Raw genomic sequence first — 24,790 nt, forward strand, 5'->3', positions numbered from 1 at the left:
TAAACTATATAAATAACCTTAAATTTTAAAAGAAACTTTCACTTTTTGTTTCATTTGTATGTACACATGCACAACCATATGATTTGTCGATTCCAATAAAGTTGAAATCCCAACTCGAAAATAGGAATAACGTCTCGGTTTATCAATCCACTATGATTGTTTTTAATTTATTTCAATTAAGCCCTGAAAGCCACCAAAAGCCCGAAAATGTTCAAGATATTCAATGTGTATTGACACACTTATCGTAAACAGTAAAATGCAGTAAATGTCATAATAAAGAGTGAATAATCGTACTATAAAATAGAGAGTCAATATGGTTAATTTGCTCAGTTATTAAACGACACGTACTTCGTTCTCTTCGTAAAAATACTCTTTCATAAAATTGCGCAAAATACCGTGCCTCCTCCATTACGTTTTTAATGCTCTTAACTTATATATTTATAAAACAAGACCGGGTATATATAAGCTGCGGCTATATGATTATAGCTGAAAATAAAATAGAATTGTTAAATGGAAATAATACTTGCGTCTGCCATGTATAACGGGTATAATTTATGCCTTAAATGATATACTGCATATACAATTGTGAAAATATGTAAAATTACATTTATAAAACAAAATAAAAAAGAATTGAATAAGAAATTTGTGAGGTGAAAAATTTGATAAATAAAACAACGAGATTGCCGATCAATAATAAATATGGATGTTTGAGCTTTTAACACAAAAAAAAAAAGAAGAGTAATTGAACTCTAATAAATCGAGATGTTTGTATACTGACATTTACTTCGAGAAACACAGACTATTAATTATGTTATTAAACGGTTTTCGAGTGGATTTCTTCTTGGCGGCATTATTTTGTTAACGAAACTTTTTCAATAAAAAATATATTATAAAAGAAAACACGAAGAATTTAATAAATATAAACTTTTTCCCATCTTCAGACATACGAACAAAATTGATTTTTAAATTAAAAAAAAAAAAAATTTTAAAAGCCTGAAAAACTACAATAAAATTAATAGATGAAAAATCGATAAAAATAGATTGGTTAGAAATAGATTGCTTGTAACAGCGTGGAGAAAACATAGAACGAAACGCTTGAAAGAAAAAGATTCTGCGCAATTTTGCGTGTGTTAACTTGGCTTTTTGTTTTCTACATTAAAACATATCACAATTATTTGATGAATTTTTTCTTTTCTTTTTTTCATTTTATTTATATATTTTTTTTTTTGCCAATACGCTCATGTCGCATTGACAGCATATAAATATTTTTGTATACAACCAAGTTTTTATTAACTGAAAAGGCGTGTAAACAATAAATACTTAAATTAGGAGGTGTGTGTGTGTGTCTCATCGCGGTAAGAAAAATTCAAAAATAAACAAATCCGCATAATATCAATATTGCGATTTGATTTAGTAAACGAAAACAATACAAAAAAAATAAATAAATAAATAAAATAATTTAAAAAAATATTGGTAAACAAGAACAACTACAACAAATTAGCATCAATCCATGCGATTTATAATGGGCTCTGAAACAGAAATAAATGGCTATGATGAAATTCCATATGGTGTTGCTTCCTCACAACCGATTGATATAAACGTTTATAATTCAAATCTTCCCTTATCCAGTAATGGCGTTTGCGTCAACAATAACGGTGACGATCGCTCAACGATCCCATCTTCGCCGGTAACAGCAGTAACAGAAACCGATTGCGTATCTTATGTTCCTGTTTGTATAAATGAAAACGATGTTATTGAAGGAGCTAAGCAAATTCTAACAGCAATTAGATCACACTGGGACCTAAAGTTTGTTCAATTTAAGGTAACTATTTATGGAAATAATACTGAAAAATTTCTTTACATGAAGGACTTAAATGTACTCACTATTAGAGCCATTATGACTGCATGATTAATGGCGTTCAAGGGTGCATTTAGAAATGCCTTTATGCTGGCCAGGGACGAATTCTCTTCGCATCCTTATGATTCTACGGTTTTTATGTAAACATCTACACGTTAACTAATGGATAGGTTAAGTAATATTGAGGCAAGATTTTTTAGTCATTTTCAAATATTCGTGTTATAAATTTATATATATATATATATATATATATATATATATATATATAAATGTGCGATTATTGATTAAATGCATAAATAATAAATAACGTGAAACAAGTCAATGAATTTTGTCCTGCTAGCAATTTAATGCGATTATATTATTCATCGAGGAATCGACTCAATTGCCAATATACCATAATACACATGAACATATCGCCAGAGTTTACGTATTTCCAACTGTCGCTAGATACTAAACCGAGTCTATATGCGGTCGTGATTGAAACAAACTTGTATTATAGCCATATTAAAGGTAGGGGAAAACAAAAATAATCGTAATCAGCTTGTAAACGCGTCCACGCGCGTTTTAATAATAAATCTGATAAATCTTCATGGATATTAAATTTAATCTAGAACTTGACATAGGTAATCTGCTTCTTCTTCTTCTATTCAGAAAATCAACAACCAAAAATTCGCTGAGATGTGTATAGATAATCTAAAAGCGTAATGTAAAGCAAGTACACCGAATTCTCTTTTTACACGATAGTAGATACATTCTCAAAAAATTCGTGTAAAAAAAAATATTGACTAAATGGACAGATAGTAGATTGTTTGCACACCTAAAAAGGCAATTGAAAAGTGGAATAAAAAATATTCTTATTAGGGTTTAATTAAGCATTTCTGTCGTGCTTACACGTTTTAAATTATAAAAAATAAATTATATTTTGAACAACCAAACAAATTTGCGTAAAAAATACATAACGTCTTTACTCCTTGTGAACGATGCATATGATGAATACATTCGACGTATTCTAACTGGAGGAAAAAAAAAAATTCCTCAGATAAATGCATTAAAAACAATTCGTGTTTCGTTTCGCTTTTTTCGTGTAAAAAAAAAAAAAAACTTATGTAAAAAACGAACTAGGTGTACAAACATTACAATCGTGCAGGGCCGATCACTCAACCTACCTACCACTATACCACTTTATCTAACATACAATTCAACTTATTTTGATAATAAAATATCAAAAGTTATACCTTTTTTCCATGTAAAGACATACAAGATTTCACGGAAGCATTTGTAAAGTTAATTTTCATCTCAAAGATCCTGTCATTTTTCATATACTAAAATTTTGACTTCACTACCATATTAAAGTATATTTTTCATCAGAACATGTATATGAGGAAAGATCCAAAAAGAAGTACGTGAAGCAAACTTGGTACAGGTTATCTTTATTTTTAAAAAATTACAACTTTCCGCCGTGAAAGGTATCGATTCTCATGCGGAAGAGGAGGTGATTTAACAATGGTACCAATGCAAATTTTTTGTAAATCCTCTTTTTGAAAATTCGAATGGCATCCTATATGGATGGGGTCGTAAAAATGATTTGAACCAAGCAATTTTCAATAGCGTTCACCTATGAGCCAAAACATCTTAGTATACCAAATATTTTGAAAATATGTAAAAAAAAAACAAGTAAGGAAATTATATTCGGCTAAGCTCAAGCCTCGCATACCCATCACCATGCCTTTCTACTCACCAAATTCTTTTATTTAATACCCATATCGCCGGTGTATGATTAACAAAACATTAATCCACCAGGTCGCGGGATATTAACCCAACTTTACGCAGATAATATATCTTAATATAATATATCCCTGTGATAAATAAGCGCAAAACCTCCAAAAAGTAAAGAAAAGAAAATTAAATCACTAGTATGCTTGTGTGGGCATAGCCCACAGCCTTGCCCCTTTTTGCACGTAAAGAGTAGATTGGTTCGCAAAGTGAACGTAGAAAATTTTGGTCTTCAAACTTTTATAATTTCTGAGCAACGAGCTAAAACCCATAAATTTTTATTCAGAAAAACGGATTTGCGTTCAGTTTACACTTCACTGTAGGCTTCTGGTCCGATTAATTTCACCCATTTTCAATACCAATTTACGTACAAGAACTTTCAATATCTCTCCCACATTTTAAGTGGACCAGGAGAATGCCAACAACAAACACCATACGTAAGGACAAACATGGCTAAATCAATTCGGAGTTTCACGCTAATCAAGGGTACATATACTTTATAGCGTCTCTGCAGCTTCCTTTTGGGCGTTACTTACGTTATGAAAAAAGAAAAAAAGTATATTCCCATCATTCGATGGCCAATATCAGTTCATAAAATGCCTCCTGCGAACAGTGTGCCTACCTTTATACAAGATGCAATTCTTTGATACTTTATCGCGAAGATAACTGAAGAATTGTATTAATTGAACGTAGACGTAGACGTAGACGTAGACGTAGAGTATTCAATGATCGCTTTTGTCGAACGATAGTGTTTTCATTTCTCATAGATCGATTTGAGTTGACGGGCATCGTGCAATAATGTGTAATACTCCAAAGTGAATATAAATTACTTAACAGAATCTAATATTTTTTGTTTTGACCCCGAAAAACGTTTAAAAGTCTCGTGAAAATTAGTTTCGTGGTGAATGCAGTTTTTGCAAATGTTTCGTAAAATGATTGCAACGGTTTACATTGAGGTCTTTGAAGCATAGCAAAATCACTTTCAAATAATACGCGTGGTATTGAATGCACGAATACGAATTCGTAATAAAAAGCCCAAGTTGCTTAGACAGAATAGTTATAGCGAAATAAAATGGGCGAAGTTTTTTCTTATGAATGTGACAAAGTTTCCCGCGCATAATATTTATGTTACGGACATATATGTTACGTTTAGGCGAATTTATATAATAGAGAGAATGAACAATGACAATGATTCTAAATTGATATAACTATATCTGTTTGCCCGATATCCGTTCACATGTCTTTGTTTTGGCCCAAGGAAGACAAATAGCATACATTTCTATGCCCATTCCTTATATAGTTAGCATGTGAAAAATTGATTTGAGATGAGATCGATCGTCTTTTGCATATCTTTCGTCATTAAGTCTTAACTTGCAGTCGATTAGGTTGACAAGTTGAGTCTAAACATATCTGTCTTCACATATGAATTTATGTTAAGCTGGTACGTATGGAGTTTTGCTCAGTAAAATCCAATTTTTTGCACTTTTTGACGAAAATAAGTGAAAAATGATAAGAAAAGTAACTTTACTAAATTTGAATCGGCTTATAGGCTTATAGGCCTTCTCCAGCGTAATGTAATCAATCGCCTGAATTGGATTGCAATGGCCGGCCTTGTCATACAACGTTTTAACTCACTGCACCTTACATCGCTTGTGATACAGGGTAAATTAAGTTTATGCGGGCGAATGGCTTAAAATAGACCCACTATCGACCGATTCGGAACCATAATCTGAAGTGAAGTAAGCCTGTGTGTCTTTCTGCCCCTCTGATCATCGTGTCTGTTCATGTAGATTGGTGTTCAAGCTATTGACTTCAGTTCCTGAGATATTTTGATGAAATTGGATGCAGTGAAGCGCTGTGGCGCAAGAACGAAGACTATTGAAAATGGTTTCAGTCTACGAAAAGTTGGAGCCCTCTTTTGAAAAGTCGTTATATGGGAAAAACATTGCAATTTTCAAAATTTCACGGCAAAACTGGCTAAGTAGTAGTATTTCGGCATTCTGAATTGATACGAAACCTTTGGACCGGCTGGGGCAATTTTTTGAACCCTCACGCATATAACGAAAACTGAAGTTCATATGACAAAAAGGTCCGCATTTTAATGCTCGTGATGAAAATCAAATCATAATTTAATATAAAAACACTAACTGTACCAAATTTGGACAATCTAGGCTTATTTCGCGGATCTTATCCTAATAAGAATTTTCACTAAAATTGATTGCAAGCACAAATGAACTCTACAAAATTTGAACCCTCTAGACCTATCTTTGGATTAAACTTATACTACATTAGGTTTCGTTTTGAACCCGCTTCCCCATAAATGCGCTCTTTAAAAAATATGCCTTTATATAGAAACAAGATATCATTTTTGTGTTCTATAATAAAAAATAAGAGTTGTGTTAGATAATGTGTTGTGGGGTATTTAATGATCGGCCTTGTCCGACTATAATGTTCTTACTTGTCTAATTACAATTAAAGGGTATGTGTTTAAATTAAATTCTTCTCTCATTCCCAATTTTTTTGTTCGTAAAATTATCTTTTTTATTATAATTCCTTTTAAATCTATATGCTTCTAGGCATGACTTTAACAATCGATTAAGTGTACCACGAATTTTCGTTGTTAACTATGAAATTGCAATTAACAATAATAGGATAAGGAGTGCCGAAGAATTAATAATAAAATTATTAGATAAAATTTTAAAATCCGTATAACAAACTCAGAGATTGTCTTAAATATATATTTACGGATAAATATATGAATAAAGTGAATTAAATTTGGAGGCCTTTGACTGTTAAATTTGTCTGTTTTGTCGTCTGACGCTGTAAAATGTATAAATGCATCGCGATAGCTCGTAACCGGAATAAATTAGAAAACCAAATAAATCTAATTACGGAAATCATTACCATACATTAAACTATAGCAGAGCCTTATCGCACCTATCGTAAATTTCATTTACTTTATAGAGTTTAGTATTCTACTGATACCGTATGCTTAAAAATGTATCGCTTCGTATATAATACATATTTATATATAAAATATACGTTGTGAGTTTATTTAAATGCGTCTATCAGAAATGATATTTATGAAATTTGTAAAACAACAAAGCGCATATCATTTAATTAAATAAAAATATCATTTAAATATTTCAAAACTCTCGTACTCTTTATCGCTCTTTATGAGTGAGTTGCTTAAATTAAGTATTAATTATTTGACCTGACCTATGGTTACTTCAAGAAATTTTTATATTTTTAACGAATAGCATAGGAGAGAGGAAATGCAATATTTACCGTTCGCTTTGTAATACCCATTAGAGAACATGTGTCCTTCACATTTACGACAGCCCAGTAAAGTCTATATACTTTATTTAGGTGGTATTGAAAATTTTCGGCACGATGGTGTTGATACCCTCACCTGATTGCCATAAGTGATATTTTAGGTTACATTTTTTGCGAGGAAGGTTTTTAAATTTTGAAAGTAAAGGGTAAAAAGTTGCATTGATTTGAGCATGAGTGAGTGATGCTGTTTTATTATAAAAAAGGTAGAAATTCTGTGAGTGAATGAATGACCTAAGAGCGGTTTGCTCGATTCCGTTCCAGATGCGTCCCGCAGTCACTGAAAAAGTCGATTACATTTTGCGACTGGCCAAGTCATAAGTAACTCCCGATGCACCGAGGTAGAGTCTATTGTTCGTATTCACCCACTATGAGTCACCGAAACAAACAAGTTTTCGTTTTCACTTTATATAGATGGGAATTCGGTTAGTCAATCTTCCGTCAACTGGTTTATATGGTGCATGTTACAGTCAATTGCTTTTCTTAACCTTTGAAATGGAGAGCCAGCCAATATGTGCATATTCGACATGTAATGGGAATTTTGGGAATTGAAACAAGAAGGTGAGGGACTGATAACTGATCAGGCAGTTAGAAATTGGTTTGAAAATTTCCGTTTTGGAGATACGATTTTAAAAGAAGGAACGTCGTTCCGACTTTGACGGCAACCTTTTTAAGGCAATATTGACGCAAAATCCACGCCAATCAACAAGAGGTGTAGCAATAAGTTTGAGTAGTTCGCAATCAACCGTTAAATTAAGATAATTTTGTTATTCAATGAAAAAAAAAATAAACTGAACTTACTACTTATGACTCGAGGCAACAATAATTTGTCAGCTAAAATGAGTTTCTTTATCTCTGTTCCTTCAAATTCTTTTCGCAGAAAAAGTACAAAAACGCAGAGAAATTTTCTCAAGAGATTGGAGAAGTGATTATACGGTTGTGAAGCGAGGAAAAGTCGTGGGTAGAAAGAGCAAGCAGAAGTAAGCATTGATCACGACGTTCAAAGAAAACTCACAGAGCGTTAAAACCGAGTTTTAGCAGAACGCAAAAATATTTTATATAAATTTTTGTTTATTATGAAATATAATTTCTGACCCTCAGACCATAAATGCAATCTTAATTTTTGGGTAATGTATGTAGATTTTATTGGGTTACTGTATATACATGTTAACATATAGAGTGTAAGAACTACGCGTATCAGGTGAACTCGGTAGTAATGCTTGTTTTTATTATTAGTTTCCTACAGAAGTACGAATTGCCAGACACAAAGTTTAGTGATTTAATATGAAGGTATTGCCACTTACACATATCTGTCATACGAGATTTGTGATTATCATAAGATGTTGCATGATTTCAGTCAAGTCTGTTCATTTGCGTATCGATCGGGCAAAATAAGAAGCTAACAAATGTTAGCAGGCTCGGTATTTCGTTTGCTGAATTGCACGAAAAAGCAAATCGATATGATGCGTTTCGACCTAACTGATGTCCACTATTTGTGTACAACCATCTGAGTTTGTGGCCATTAAACGAGTTCAAATATTAGCGTGATCCGACCATAGTCAAGTCTGGCGCTGGTGAATATCTGTCAATAAACAGTATTGGTCTAAGAACATGTAAACATTTTCGTGTGCTCGGCCGAGAGGCCGATATTATTAAAACGATTACTATCCACGAAGTTATTCCGCCATATTCATCCAAGTCTTTGGCACTATTAATAGACTATTTTGCTCTTATAGGAATAAAATATTTTCTTTTCCACCCAGAATTAGAACGAAGAACGTATAACTCGTTAGGGCAGATGACCCATCTTTGAAGTCACAATTATGATTGCATCGTATTTGTTCTCAATTTCGTCAAATTACAATCGAAATGAACCGAACCGATCTGAACAAGAGAGAAGCGAAGCTTTAAATATCAATCGTCACAGTGATAGCTTGTTCATTTCGTCAAAACAACCAAACCAATAAGGTATATATACTCTTGGCCAGTATCAAATTCTAAATCGATTTAAGCTTTCCCGTCTGTCCGTATGTTCATATGTGAAATGTCTGTTGCAAACGTTCGCCTGGTCGCAAAAATAAAGCTATCAGCTTCAAGTTTGTCAGAGACAGTGACAGTTCTTGCACGCAGGTTGCTATTGAAAATGGGCCAAATCGGTCGAAGGATACTCCCACAACATCATGTAAACGGAGAACACCTCTGCTTTCCAAAGGGAATGAAAAATTGGTTCTCTTGCTCGTTATTTATAAATTATAGCAAATAAATGTTCAAAAATTTGAACACATATTCTATGGGTGTGGCATTTTTGCACAAAAATGGAAAAATTGACCACGCCTACACGTTATTATAGTGTATTATTATATTTGTTTTTCCAATACGTTTATAACGTGCAGAAACAAGCTTTAGAAACCCCATAAAATGTACAAATTCTTGGCCCGTGAAATGCACATAAACATGTCTGCCTGTTCGTCTGTCCATCTGTGTGTTTGCGAAACTTTGTAGTATTTATGGTGAACAATCTGCCGTTAGCGAAAATGAAGATATCGCCTACAAACTTGCAAAAGAATTTGAAATTGACCTAAACTTTTTGAAGGGCACGCCTACAACACACACATGTCTATACGAAAAAAAACTTTTATTTTCTAAATTGAAGAAATCAACTGCGCCTACGCCGTACTACTGGGCATCAGAATTTTGTTCTTTTATTTTTTTTGTGTTTTTTGTGTGTTTTAGACGGTGATGGGTGTAAAAGATTCGGTCCTGATCGAATTTAATTTTCTTACTGGTTTCGTTTCTTATTAAATTCAAAAAAAAAAAAAGAAAAAAAACAAATCTTATTCGCGCCCATCTAGTGCACTAAGCGAGTACTTGTTTAAATTCTAGTTATCAATTCGAGGTTATCAGTTCACGTTCTCTTTGCAGCTTAAGCTGGTGTATATTCAATGTGTGTATATAGTACCCGAAATTTATCATTTTAAAGACTTGCATAAGAAACATAAGCACAATAATTTTTCTATAAATTTATATCACTCATCTAACTTCCAATGTAATTATTAAAGTTGCTCATGTTTATACGTTTGTAGTCGTGCTTGTACGTATTTCGCAATCGTTTGCGATGAGAAAATTCAAACAATATTTGATCTGCTAAATCGCTTCGACGAGTTGTGGATGCGTAAAAGCCCGAGAAATGATAGCTGATTTATTTTCGTTGTAGCTAATATATCTTGAAGAAGGGTAGTCCGGTGTCGGCTAGCCGGGATTGTATGGTTAATCCGAAGGCAAGAGTAACTATGTCGCGTAAAGCACGTTTAGCGGCTTTATAATCTAACTTTAAGCTCCACGGAGATTAGGAGCCCGCTCACTATGTCACGAGTACCTACGGGTAGAGGTGACAGCATTAATGTACTGTAGATTGGTGCTTGCCAAGATCCTTTACATGATCAGGGAACTTGCATATTTACATAAATGATTAGAACTAATAATAAGCCTCAACATTCCCCAGAGTGGGTTTATTGAGCGATATACAGTAAACATATCTGGTTTTTCCAGTGTAGCTTAGGCCCCTAAATTAGACGGATTGTCTAACCAATTGGAGGGCGCCGGTTATGCAAAATTAATATGTGTGTTATCGGGCACCGTAGGGTTAAACCGACAAGGTAGTGTACCCACGTTAAACCAACAAAGACATTTATTTTTCTGCACAAAGTCACACAATATTCGTTACACTTCCACCTAACTAATAAAGGCGTATCCAATCTCAAGTGAACCCTTAGCCTTTTTATCAAGTTGAAAAATATTATTAATTTCGCCTTCTATTCTTCGCCTATACACTTCTACGAGCTAGGAGTAAGGAACACACCCCATAAATCTAGACTAGCATATATTATATACAATTTTCCCTTTCCATTTCTATCTGATTAAGGGAGTTTCCGTTTCGATTTCGACCCGTCGGAAAAAAAATGGATATTTTTTCGTTAATTTTTTTCAATGCAATAAAGGAATTTTTCCCTTTAAAGTTTTAAGGATATAAAAGGGGTACATATTAGATTACGAGATGATGTCATTAGGTAAGTGTTATTCCTTTTTTACACCCACCACTGAAGAATGGGGGTATGCTCATATTGTTTTTTCCATAATTTATATCACAATCGATAGCAGGCTTCAGAGACCTTCTGGCCAAATTTATCAGAACACGCGCCCGCAATAAAACGTGAATTAACGGTATTTAACTCCGTTTCTCTAAGAAAAAATTTACGAATTTTTGCTCATTAACCACAAATTGTTAAAAGATAGAAGACCAAAATTTTCTACTCACCTATTACAAGTAATTAATTTTACTTTTTTTTACTTCATTGAGGTTTTATGCTTATATTTATCATAAGGCAAACAGGACAGAGTGTGCAAAACTATTTTATGCATCTACCATATGAAGCTATATTATCCACCGAAAAATGGGTTAATTCTCCGCGGCCTGGTGGTTTAATTTTTCTTAATAATACCATCGATATGGGTATTAAATAAAAGAACGTGGCGAGTAAAATGCGAAAAGCATAGTGGCGGTTATGTGAGATTCTGCCCACATCGAGTATAACTTTGAAAAATTTCTGTACGCTGTATGTACAACTACGATATGTATTGAAGAAGAAATTTACTGCGAGTCTGAATCAGAAGAGTCTTTTATTCCCTTTTACCCGCGGAACCACAAAATGGATGATCCTATATGAGCGCAAGCAGAAACGCTCCACTGTATATATAGTAAATCGCAATTGTGCGGGCTAACGCGCCATAATTCGAAACCTAGGTACTCCGATGGACTGTTGCGTACATCCAAGCCGCTAAACTGTACAGGACAATGTTCATTTGAATATTTGGAAAATTGAGAAAACTCAGTTGAGCCGTGGTTTTCGGGGATCACTAAAATTAAAAAGAACCAAATATTTTTTATGAGTAGATGAGCGTAGCATATTTGTCTGAGAGTCATTCCTATCTGAAAGAAGTGTGGTAAATTTTGAGGAAAGAATAATTCGAGTTTGAAGTGGTGAGGATTTTCTAAAACTCGCCCCTACATCTTTACTCCGATTGATTGGAAACTCGGGGGAAGATTTTTTTTTTTTAAATTTTATACTATTAATTACAAGAAAAAAAAAAAATTTTTTTTAAATTTCAAAACCTATATAGCTTTGTAAATGTTAAAGATCAGCTGAATGATTTCCATTCTTTTTTTTTTCGCTGTGAAATGCGCAGAAAATAGTATTTCGTATATCGTGTAAGGCTGCGTTTAAGTGAACAGTGCGAACAGAACACAGCAATGACTGAACGCGAATTTCGATAACAAGCTGCGAAAAATTGAATATATAAAAGATTCTAATACTGAAAAATAAAAGATCCAGATCTCTGAATTATGCCTGTTTCTTGATTTTTATTTGCACTATTTAAATGAACTGAAATGAATTTTCTGGATAATTTTGCACATAAATTTTTTATTACCCTACCGGATAAAATGACCTTCACATACTTGTGCACATATATACATACATACATACATCACATATTATTATTATTATTCAAATAATATAATAATGAACAGTAATCCAACAAATTGAACGGATTGTATTGTACTGTGTATATTGCTATAAAAGCACACTAACCCGATCGTTTGTTTGCTTTTTGCAAATAAGAAATTTTTCTCGCACAAAAAAAATTAAAACGCAGTATATTAAATAATTTATTTTTGAAAATTAATGAAAGCAAATTTATTTAAATAACAAATAAAAAAATAAAAATAAAATATATATATATATATATATATATATATATATACATATACATATATATATATGATAAAATGGACAGAGTAATACATTTGTACGCTTTATAGTCGTTAAAAGTTTACCTTGTCCGAATATGTATACATATAATTGTTTGTTTAATTTTTTTTTTTGTTAATTTTCGCAATAATAGGTAGAAACGTTTTCGTGTAAAAATTTCCATGACTCGTTTTAACAACATCTCAGTCGATTGTCTTTGCCAGGGGAAACGGTATGTTCAATGTTTGTAACGCTATGGCAATAATGATTAATTACACACGAATTTAAAATAAATTTTACTCATCTCTGGCAATTTGCAATGAACATGAACTGCTTTCATTTTCGTCATATATGTCACTTGGCAATAAATCTAAAAAAACTTGATCTATCAAAGAACTATCTCTATTCCCAAGCACAGTAATTTTGAACTACTACCATGTAGCATACTCTTACGAAATTCGCTTTTCTCGCATACGGTCCGTATCACTAAATCGTGGACATTCTTTTTAAAAGAAATATACCTACCTACCCGTTTTCACTTCAATATGCTTTTATTTACAATCAATTTCTTTAAGGATGGATTATTTACAGGTTTACTATGGCAATACTCTCGACTCCTCAACTCTAATATGCTTCTTCGACTCAAATATTCTTGTCCGGTTAACTCTGCCTTCCGCAAATAGTCAATGTATTTTTATTATGCATCTTTTTTTTAGGCAATATTTTTATTACCTAAGTTCTTGGGTTCACTTTTAATCCGTTAACCTGCTTTTCCGATAATCGTTTTCTTTGGTCGGCAGCTGCATGACGCGTCGCGTATCTGCACTTGCGTTTTCCATTGTCTATTATTTTTTTGGCAAAATTAATTAGCTGGAATGAACTGGATTTGCGATTTCCGTAACAATATGTTAAAAGGATTTAGCCCACGTTTGTAGAGTTCTCCTTGTACAAATTCAATTCCATACAGAATTCATTCAAATTGAGCATAGAATTGTTTCAATCCTTTATGACTGAATGAATAGAGAGAAGATTAGCATAACTCCCGGACCTAAGGATGACACGTAAAGTCGTGAAGCGCAATACAATTAAAATGTTATGCGACAAAAGCAGTTTGAATTCAAATACAAATATCCTTTTATCAATACAATTCATATGTCAATATCAAGCATGAATTGATCTCGCTTCGAGACTTATTATATAAAAAACGAAAAAAAAACGAAGAAAAATTTCTTACCTCCATAATTACTTACAATATGATAGACAAGTAAGCGACAAGTTAAAAAAAAAAAAAAAAACTTATATACATATATATATATATATATATATTCAATTTCGAATCATCTACAACAAAAAACTGTAATGCTCTTTTTCTGCCCCACTGATCTTCAATATATACGTATTTCATTTGCCCAAAATATAATTGAAAAAATAATTCCTTCATCCAGACGAGAGACAAGCGAATCAACAATAGAAAAGAAATTTCCTAGAAGCAAGTCGTAGTAGTATTAGTAGTAAAATTTTCCATTGATTGCACTTCTCAAAAAAAAAAATCAAAGGATGAGACAATAAATTCGAATATAATCAGCAAGGACTTCTACCCTATCCCCTGACAGAGTTCTGTTAAAGATTTCAAATTAAGATATGATTGGTTTTCGGATTGGTTTCCGCCTCTCTGCGTATTAAGAAACGTAAAATATTCTTTAGAACATCTCATGACTCTATATGCAAAAATATCTTTCGAACAAGCTAAACGAATGCAAATTTCGTTTATGGAAACTATTTTTAATAAATTTTTGAAATTTAGATCTGTTAAGAAAGGAGAAAAAAAATTTTTTTTTTCTGTTAATGTTAGTCTGACAGGTGTTATTTGTTCCCGCAAGAGACAAGTTTGAACTTTTTTTGTTCACTTGATAGACATTTTGATATAGATTCATTCACGTGATATAGGTGAGATTTTCAACTTGGCCGTACTAGAGTCTCAAATTTCAATATCCATCTTTCATTAACAACCCAAATTTGAAAGGGCAAAATGTTTTCACATAGATTTATAAGGTGACCACAGAAATGTTTTTACTCTTTCAATATAGACGGAGTAGGGTTCCGAGAATCAACCATATCGTAATATGAAATGTTTTAACAGAGCTCTTAAGTTAAATTATATGATGGGTGTCTTTGTTAGTTAAATTCGAATTTATCTTTACAACCTTAAATAAAGATTGATGAATGTGAGACCGTCCTTTTTTAGACCGCCTGAAAATTGCTTCGCATAAATATCAAATTTGAACAATTTGATTATAAACTTAAAGAATCAGGAGAAGTATTTCAATTTACTTGGATAAGAATTCTTGTATTACAATTTCCAGAAAGGCTTCGAAAGCATATTTTATTTGTACGGACAATTATATCTTTCAAGAAGTAAAATTGATACTATGTATATACGAGAGTCGAATTCGTCCAATCATCACGTACGGTATGGTCCCATCTGGTGCAATTTAGGGATAATACTTTAACGTAATCTTGAACTGAAAAGTTTAAGAGCATTCACATCACTGTACATAACTCCAGAGAACAATTATAAAAAATATGCTCAAAATAAAACACTCTGAGTAAATAATTCCATAATTTCCCTTAATCCGCAATCGTACACATAAATATGTATATGTTATGACAACAATGACATGATTAAAATTTCATATATTGACTTCTGATAATTATGTGCCGAGTGCAATGTTCAAAGGGTTCATTCCCCCCTAAAGCATTTTGCATTTCTCAACAAATGCGGATGTATTCAAAACGAATGAGAGATACCCCGATAAAAATCCATTCATTTCGTTATTTTCATGCAATAGCAAATGGTAAACGGGTCGACCACAACAGATCAGATCCAATTACCATTAAAATCTAAAAAATTCTGGTCTGATTTGATTATCTTAATATGATAACACCGCGTTGTTTTCTTTTACCATAATAACTGTCTTTCTTATCGTAATCCGATCGCAAGCGATGTTCTTTCTTCTAAATGTTTTCATCGAGCGATGTCTTAAAGCGCGACTGTACTATATGACCTTAGCATACTAGAGAGCTGTTTTAAGGGACAATGTATATAAAGAAATAGTGATATTGTTCACTATTGCGCATTAATAAATATCGGAAAGAAAAAAAGATACGCAAGAGCATTATAATCGGGCAAGGCCGATCGTTAAATACGCTACATCACATTGTCTAACACAATTCTTATTCTTGCATGAAATTACTATGACGGATCAATTGTCATGGCCACATATTAAAGCCATTCTGCTCTACAAAGGATCAGTTCCCCTTATTAGGGTAAGGCCGAAATGATTCAAATTTGGTACAGTTAATTTATTTATGTTAAATTACTATTGTGATAAAAAATATACCCTTTTTTTGCCGGATGAACTTCAGTTGTTATTATATGGGAGCGGATTCAAAAATTTTATGGGGAGTGATTCAAAAAGTGGACAAATTTTCAATAACGTTCCAACAAATAAGCCCTTCTTGCGTGTTGCATACGACTGCACTGCATTAGTATATCCGGTACAACAAGTGGGGTGTAGAGTACAAAAAAAGGTTAAGGAACGTCAAGCCTTTTCTTTTACTGATAAAAACAATCGTGCCAGTGGTAAACCAAAATCATATGTTTTTTTGTAAAAGAAAGAGCAAAGAAGAAGGCAAAAATTTATGGGAGATAGGCAAAAACAATTCATGGAAAGAAAGTTAAAATTGAAGGCAGAAATTGTTGACTTAAATACAAAAAATATTTAGATAAAGAACACAGCTATCGCCAATCATTAAATACCCTGCACCGTTTTGCTTAAAACAATCATTCACATGATGACTTTTAGGGGAGGTAATCATGTATGAAAGAGAAGTTTAACTTTCGCCGTTTTTGCCAAACAACTGAATACAAAATGAAAAAGTTAACTGTCAGTTAAACGATTACCCCCAAGGTGTTACGTGGGAAGTGGCCGTTCCGATCTTTGGGCCAAAACATCTCGATGTAGCAAATTTCATCAAAAAAATAGCTTGGAAATTGTGATCTGTAGGTTGAACACAAGAAAACAACATCAGCACCCCTGTACCACAAGTGGTGTTGGGTATAACGAGTTCTAAACATTTACATTAGAAATTTATTGAGTGAATTAAATTTTTGATTATTAAGAAGAAGATTAGGTTTGAGAAGAAGCAACAGCGTAACGACTGCGCAGAAGATCCATTAAGCGTACATCATTTTTGTATATCTTTTTCATCCTATTTGTCGAAATGAATAAGCCCGATCGTTCTTACGGTCCCTTTTTCTATTAAATCGAGAGATTATATAGAAAATTGAACACAGATCAAAAAAAAGCTGACATTAGCTCTCTTTTTCTAAAATATAATTTGGATGTAGTATATCCCGTATCATTAAAATTTAAAATTGAATCTTGGATTTTTATCAGAAAAGATAAGTCCGAAAGCGCACAAATATATATATGTACATATTTCACAAATAAGATTAGGATATGTACTTATAAATTTTAGGTGTGAAGTGTTGTCAATTAATTTATATAAGACAAGTAAGAACGTTATAGTCGGGGAAGGTCGTCTATAAATATCCTACACCGCATTATGTAACACAATTCTTATTTTTATTAGGGAAAACAACAATTTTATCTTGCTTCTATATAAAGGCACTAGTTCTCATGTGCGTATTCATTGACAAAATTCGGACGGACAGACAGGCAGGCCTAATATAATATACCCTATACCACAAGTAGTGTAATATGATTTTAACTTATGCCATTCAACATTTTACATAAATATAAGCGAGCATGATAGGTATTTTACAATTCGGCTCAAGGCGTAGTTAGAATCCAATTAAAAATTTTAAATAGCTTATTATTATCTTATCTTTTCCTAAATAGCCTTCGGCTTATTTTTAAAGCTTATATCAAAAGCTGAATGCTTGCTGCATTCAGACAAATTGATAAATTTTTATTAAACTCATTTTCTAATCTTGGTTATACGCCATTTTTCACATTAACAGTTATTTCTAAAAACTGTGTGAAAGTGAGGCGAAACAAATATAATAATCATCTAAAATGAATATATTGTATAAGGATTCTTTACCTGCGACGTTTGACTACATATTATAAGTTTAAAGTCCAAACGAACTTTTTTATATCCGCCACTGAAAGATGGGATGGGAGTATGCTCAAGTTGTTTTTTTTTTTTTTTTTTCATAATGTATGTAACACCCAAAAGGAAGCTTAGGAAACCCTATAAAGTATATATATTCTTGATTAGTGTGGAATTCTGAATTGTCTGTCCGTCCACATGATGTATGTCGTTGGCATTCTCCTGGTCGCCAAAATCGACTTCAAATTTGGAAGTTCTTGCACACAGATTGATGTTGAAAATGGACCGAATTGATTCGAAGTGGAAGCGCGCAGTGGAGCGTAAACTGAACGCAACTCCGTTTTTTTTTTTTTTTTAATAAAAATTTGTGGGTTTTTGCTCATTACTGAGAAATTATAAAAGCTAGAAGGCCGAAATTTTCCACATTCACTTTACAAAACTATCTATCTATCTATTCTTCACGTGCAAAAACGGAAAAAATTGGCCATGCCCACACAAGTTTGTAGGTGATTTAAATATTTTTTTTTTTTTTTCATTTTTTTGAGTTTTTATGCTTATTTATAATAAGGCAAAGAAGGCAGAATGCTTAAAATTATTTTGTACATTCCTCAAATGAAGGTGTATTATCCGCCTAAAAATAGGTTAACTCATCGCGATCTGGTAAACTTTTTCTTAATAATAATGGCATCGATATGGGTATCAAATAAAAGAACTGGGTGAGTAGAATGGGAAAGGCATAGCATAGCGATGGGTATGCAAGATTCGGCTTCCGCCGTTCTCATTTTCAAAACTTTCAGCTTAAACCGTTTTCAATAGACAATCTCGTCATATATGTGATTATGACGAAAATTTCGACAAATGTCGTATGCATTTCTTATTTCGACCATATATGTGTCACGTATATCAATTGAAATTTGTATTGATATTTCGGAAAAGAAGAAGAAGAAAAACTTGAAAGTATATCGTTGCAGATGGACTTGAGATGAATCCATCTTTTATTGTACCGATGGCTTGAGAATCCCTTTCTGCATCGATCTAACGAATCGTGTCCATCATTTTGTTCATCTTGTGTTCTTGTGCGCAACCTGCACATCGAAATATAGAAGTCTTTTTGGTCATGCATGGTACATTAATATGCTTTATGTAATAGGATATTTAATGGTGAACACCGGCTCATCACTGTACTGTTTTAAGTTAAACAAAAGTGCTGGTGAAGATCATCGATTTGTTAGTTGAACATTTAATTCCTTTATAATGAAATAACGAAATTGAATATTAGCAGGGTCCCTGTCATGTAGGTGCCATATCGTTTATAGTATAACTTCAATCCTATTTTATAAATCCTTTTCTTTTATGTTTATGAGAGGAAATATTTACCTAATTTTTGGGCATAAAAATACCACAATAACAAAGTGCGCCATATAACAAAAAAAAAGAACAAAAATATTTATGATTTTTTTATTATATGCAAAAAATACGTAGTAGAGAGCTGGCTAAAGATTAAAATATTCATTGATTTATCGTCTCAAAGAGCGGTGTCATCTGATGCATTAAATCGCATAAAATATTGAGAATAAAAATGTTTTTTTTTTTAACGTGTACTGAAAATAGTACATCTGGCATGGAAAGCATTAAAGAGGGAAGATATTTGCTAATATATTCATAGTCTTCATTTTTGATAATCTTATTGACATAAATCCAATGTCGTAATTAACAAAAATCAAGCACTTTAACCCCTCCAGACTTATAGCGATCACAAATTGCTGTCCTTCTAAAAATCTCATGCTATTCATGATCTTTTGGAAACATGACCAAGAAATTTATTGCGATCGATAAAAGTTAATCGCAAAAACATCAGAATACGATGGAATAATTTCCTGTCCAATGAAAGAAATCGGGTTTTAGATTTATTCAAAAATTTGCTCCAACTCCGATTTGAATTACCTAATTTTCTGTCGCAGTCCAAAATGCTCTTCGTTTTCGTTATATCATATAGTATTTCGGCTACCGATGCATTTAAATCTTCTCTCTAACATATTCCTAATCCCAATATTGAAATTGTTGATGTCCGGAATGCACATAAGTGCTGGCTTTGGTCGATCGGTGCCTGCCGGATGATATAAGATGTTGTTCGAATTCAATCAGTTGACTCAAATTGGATGCCATGAGCTAATCTTAAAGAGGCAAGCGTGGGTATCCCTGCTGAGTAGGAATCATCTGCCACCGTATCTACATGCACCATGTATCATCACTCTGCAGACCACAAGTTCTGCGATTTTGAATGAAATATGGTACACCGGCATAATTTGATCCAAGAATGAACCATATTGAAATGATTTCTCAACCACTCCCCATATAACGCCCTATTCTGAAAAGTCATTATATGGAAAAAAATTGCAATTTTCAAAGTTTCTCGGCTAAAGTACCTGAGTATTTCGGCAATCTAAATTGATGTAAAAACTTTGGACCGGTTGGGGCATAGAATTTACGGAAATTAAATTTTTGTAGGGTAAAAAGGTCGAATTTCCAATATTTCATGATCAAAACTTGCCATATAATAGTAAATTTATAAAGGAATCTACGTTACCGAATTTGGGCCACGTTGGTCTATTTTTTGGACATCATTGCACATGAGGATTCTCAAGCAACCGAAACCCTTAGTTTTATATTTTTTGTAATGAAAGTGGACCAAATTTAAACCACATGGATCTATTTCTTCGCCCCGCACTTCATATAAGCTATCTCATGAGTAGTAAGCCCTTTGGAAAAACACTTAATTTTTAATATTTTAAGACGAAAATTAAGTCGTAGTAGCGTTTGAGCAATTTGGGTCACATAGGTCTATTTTTGTTTCGCACCTCAACATATATAGGGGCTATCACGATACGTAAACTCTTATGTGGCGGGAAAATCTAATCCAATTCAATATGCGGGATGTCATGGAAATTATGGCGTTACGTGTACTTTTTCGTGTATTATTACTGAACTAAGCGAACTGTATTGGGGTAAACGCTTTAGGGTATATAATAGTCTAGACTATATTGAAAATCGATTTGTTTTGAAAAGTTTTGCGATAGATAATTTGAACTGTGGCAGCATACCCACCTACGTATTATATATTGAAGTCTAAATATTAGAATATTTGGTTCTGAAATAACATGCACACTTTGCATTTCTGAATTCATTCAAAATTTAGATAATAAGTGATCTATTGATCGCTTATGAATTTTTATTTTATAAATGTATTTCAAAAAAATTCAAAAAAAAAACACTTAGTTTCCTTTTCTGCTCTCTATCTCTTCCTCTCTCTATCTCTCTCTCTCTCTTTCTCTCTCTCTCTCCCTTTCTCGTTCTCTCTCTCTTTTTTTTTTTTTCTTGTTTTATTTTTATAGAAATTCACCGATGGCATAACAAACAAATTGATTGGGTGTTTTTATAATCCTCCAACGTTTTGCTGCAATAAAATCGCGTGTACTAATACCGCAAACGGCTATCCAGATGTTGACGATTTAAATAATGTAGTCTTGATACGGGTGTATGGGAATAAAACGGATTTGCTAATAGATCGAGAGAAGGAGATCGAGAATATTAAATTATTGCATTCGTATCAATTTGCTCCGTCGTTATATGCGACTTTTAAGAACGGTTTAGCTTATGAATTTGTACCTGGTGTTACGCTTAATCCCGATAATGTTTTGCAACCGGAATTGTGGTCTCTAGTTGCTAAACGTATGGCCGAAATGCATCGAATAGTGAATGCAAAAGATACATCGATACAACCGATGCCTATGCTTTTAAAGAAAATGGAGCGTTTCTTTGATTTGGTACCAAGTCGTTTTAGTAAAGCCCAACTGCATAAAAGGTAATTTTTAAACAAATTCTTTCTAATCACCACCATGCCAAACTTCATTATTTTCTAGAACATCCCCTCATTGGGCTGACGATTGTTAGCGCGAACGGCTGATTAACGCGCGCAGTTCACGAACGAAGGGCTATTAATGTTCGGCTGGCTGACTCGCTCGCTGGCAGACGCATTCCCAATATATCGTTGATCGATCGATCTCTAGCGCGTTGCTATAGCTACTTAGCTTAGTTCTTCGTTCGTCTTCGCATAATAATAATAGTTGCAGTACGTGCAAACAAAAATTCTCCCTCAAAATAAAAAGAAACATTAAAATCATGCATGACCTAAATACAAACAAAAGTCGTCCACATGTCTGATTTGAAATTTCTGCACAATATCATTGTGACGGTACTAATCGTACATTAATTGTCTTTTCTCGGTCTTCTTATGCTACGCTTACGGCCTGCAAACAGACTTGAAGGTACATTCTTGCCCGTCGAACGTATGCGCCAGGAATTCGCACAACTCTATAAACGATTGGAGACATTAAATTCACCGGTTGTGTTCTCACACAATGACTTGCTATTGGGCAATATTGTCTATACTCAAGACTTGCAGAAAGTAACATTTATCGACTACGAATATGCTGACTATAATTTTCAAGCATTCGATATAGGAAATCATTTTGCCGAATTCGCTGGCGTTGACACCGTCGATTATACCCGTTATCCGAATCGTGAATTTCAATTAAAATGGCTGCGTGTTTATCTGGAAAATTATTTACTAAAAACCGATATAACAGTTGACGAAATTGAATGTCTGTATATGCAAGTTAATCAATTTGCATTGGCAGCTCATTTCTTCTGGACAATTTGGTCCTTAGTGCAGGCAGAATATTCGACAATTGATTTCGATTATGCTGAGTAAGTTCAAAATGATATAACATAATCGTAACGAAAGTTGAACATTTTTCTAAACAAATTTTAATTTTCTTACTTTATTTTATATAGATATGCGTTCCTGCGTTACCAAGAGTATTTGGCTAAAAAGGATGAATTTCTTGCTTTAAACTATCAAAACTAACTAAGTTATTTATAGCTCAGAGATAAAATATGTTTACAAAGAGAAACTACGCCAAAGTGTTTAAATACTTTAGAAGATATATTCATTCTTCTTAGCATTTCTCATAAAGGATAAGGAACGGTGCTGCGAACTTATTGCTTTTTTTCTTTATTTTTTAATAAATGTTTTTTTTTTTTTTTTTTTTTTTTCTACTAATTTTTAAGCATATATATATATATATTTTATCCGCATTTTATATCACTGTTACACAGGTTTTATTTACTAACTATCATAGAATCAAGAGCATTCCTTTAAACGATTTATATTACGGATTTAAATATTTACATAGAACGAGCTCGTTGTTGTGAAAAATTATGTCAATTCAAAAATAAAAAATTATTTTCTTATATTTTCGCGCTTTTATTTTGTTTTATCTTCTATTTTTTTTTAAATAAAAAAATGAAATATATTTTTTAATAGAATTGTTTTTTTCATTATATTTTTTTAAAAAAAAAAAAAAAAAAAAAAAAAAAAAAAATACATATATATACATATATATATATACGATCTGTTTGTTTGCTTTAGTATGGGAGATTTTCGATGAGATATTTATAGAAAACGTAGATTTAAACCTTATACATAATAAAAAAGTTGTAGATTAACTCTTCTCCTCTCTCTTGTCTCAATTTTCTATATGAAATTTTTTTTTATGCATAAGTTTTCATGTATTTCGTTTCGAACAATTTTCGATCCCTAATGAATTAAGTTAAAAAAATCAATTATATACAAATTAAGCGAAATTGTCTTTTACATTGGGATCGAATGTCTTTCAAACTTATCTGTTCCAGTACCGTGATTACGTTCTTCTTACTAAGTCTAATGTTTATCTATTTTTTTTTTTAAAGTTCTTTTTTCAGAGTTTTTATACATACGTATGCGTAACTGTATTTGTAACATGTTGTAAATTAGTTAGAAATATCCGTTATAAATAAAATTAACACAAAAGTAACAAATAAAATATTTTATTATTGATTGTTTTATATATCTCAATATCGAATAAATAATAACAAAGTGTCGTTACTAGCGTTAATTAATTGCCGTTAGTAGAACTTTAACAAAGGCGGCATATTTTGCCATTAGAGGCAAAGTGTCAGAAACCTCCTAAACGAGGAGGCAAGAGTATTCTTCTATTGCTCTACCAAAGATCGTATCGTTTCCATTATTTTGGAAACAGTCACTTATTGAGATTTTATCGTTTCCTTGTTCAATATTATATTTTCCTGTTGCATCGGCTGTTAAAGCAAATGAAAATTCGTTTGCGGGTTTTTAAAAGTGATTCTCAACTTCTTCAGGGATCATACTGACTTTGAAATGTCGCAGAAAACTCGGCGTGTACGAAAGCAATCTATCGGTAGCCGAGAAAGCTACTAAGCTTTTACAAAAAGAGTTAGCTAAAATAAAATCTGATCCATCGCCGCACTGTAGCGCTAGACTATGAGATTACAGTCTCTCTCTCTCTTAAGTGAATGGCGACAATATATAATAAGGATCATCAGATTGTTGTGTATAAAAGAGAAGCGTTCTTACTGATCGTAATTTTTCTACCTATCCTTGCGCCACCCAGACTTATTTGTCTGACTGCATTAAAATTTTTGCTCCCATTATGCTCTTTATTAATCGATTGTGATCCCAAGGATCCGCTAGTAGGTAGCATTACTTCCAAATGCTTGAAGCAACGAATGGATGATGATCAAACCGCCAAGTCATTTACGGAACGTGACTATCCAACAATTCGAAATTGGTTAATATGGGAATTTGCCAATCGAAAGGAACTCTAAGGAAAGTTTTTTTTTTTTTTAAATTTAAAAAAATGAATAAATTATTCTAAAATACATTGTTATCATTATGCAACCGGCCGTCTAAAACGATTTGAAATAAATATCTAAAAGTATCTTATTTGAAAGCATGCTTTTT

General features: G+C 32.7%; 1 protein-coding gene across 1 annotated transcript; it reads left to right on the plus strand.

Annotated features, from left to right (window-relative positions):
• The first annotated feature begins 961 nt into the window (after window positions 1–961).
• LOC119644681 (ethanolamine kinase) lies at window positions 962–23,247 on the plus strand. Its single transcript, XM_038044359.1, has 4 exons — window positions 962–1,822; window positions 21,303–21,772; window positions 22,228–22,677; window positions 22,765–23,247. The coding sequence occupies exons 1-4, from the start codon at window positions 1,511–1,513 to the stop codon at window positions 22,835–22,837; spliced, it is 1,305 nt and encodes a 434-aa protein (XP_037900287.1). The 5' UTR covers window positions 962–1,510; the 3' UTR covers window positions 22,838–23,247.
• The last annotated feature ends 1,543 nt before the right edge of the window (window positions 23,248–24,790 follow it).

This window comes from Glossina fuscipes, unplaced genomic scaffold (assembly GCF_014805625.2).
Source record: "Glossina fuscipes isolate IAEA_lab_2018 unplaced genomic scaffold, Yale_Gfus_2 0, whole genome shotgun sequence".
NCBI classification, from domain to species: Eukaryota; Metazoa; Arthropoda; class Insecta; order Diptera; family Glossinidae; genus Glossina; species Glossina fuscipes.

Coding starts and splice junctions, on each gene's coding strand:
- LOC119644681 (XM_038044359.1), top strand. CDS start 1,511: ATGCGATTTATAATGGGCTCTGAAACAGAAATAAATGGCTATGATGAA. Junction 21,773..22,227: donor AAAGCCCAACTGCATAAAAG/GTAATTTTTAAA, acceptor GCCTGCAAACAG/ACTTGAAGGTACATTCTTGC. Junction 22,678..22,764: donor ATTGATTTCGATTATGCTGA/GTAAGTTCAAAA, acceptor TATTTTATATAG/ATATGCGTTCCTGCGTTACC.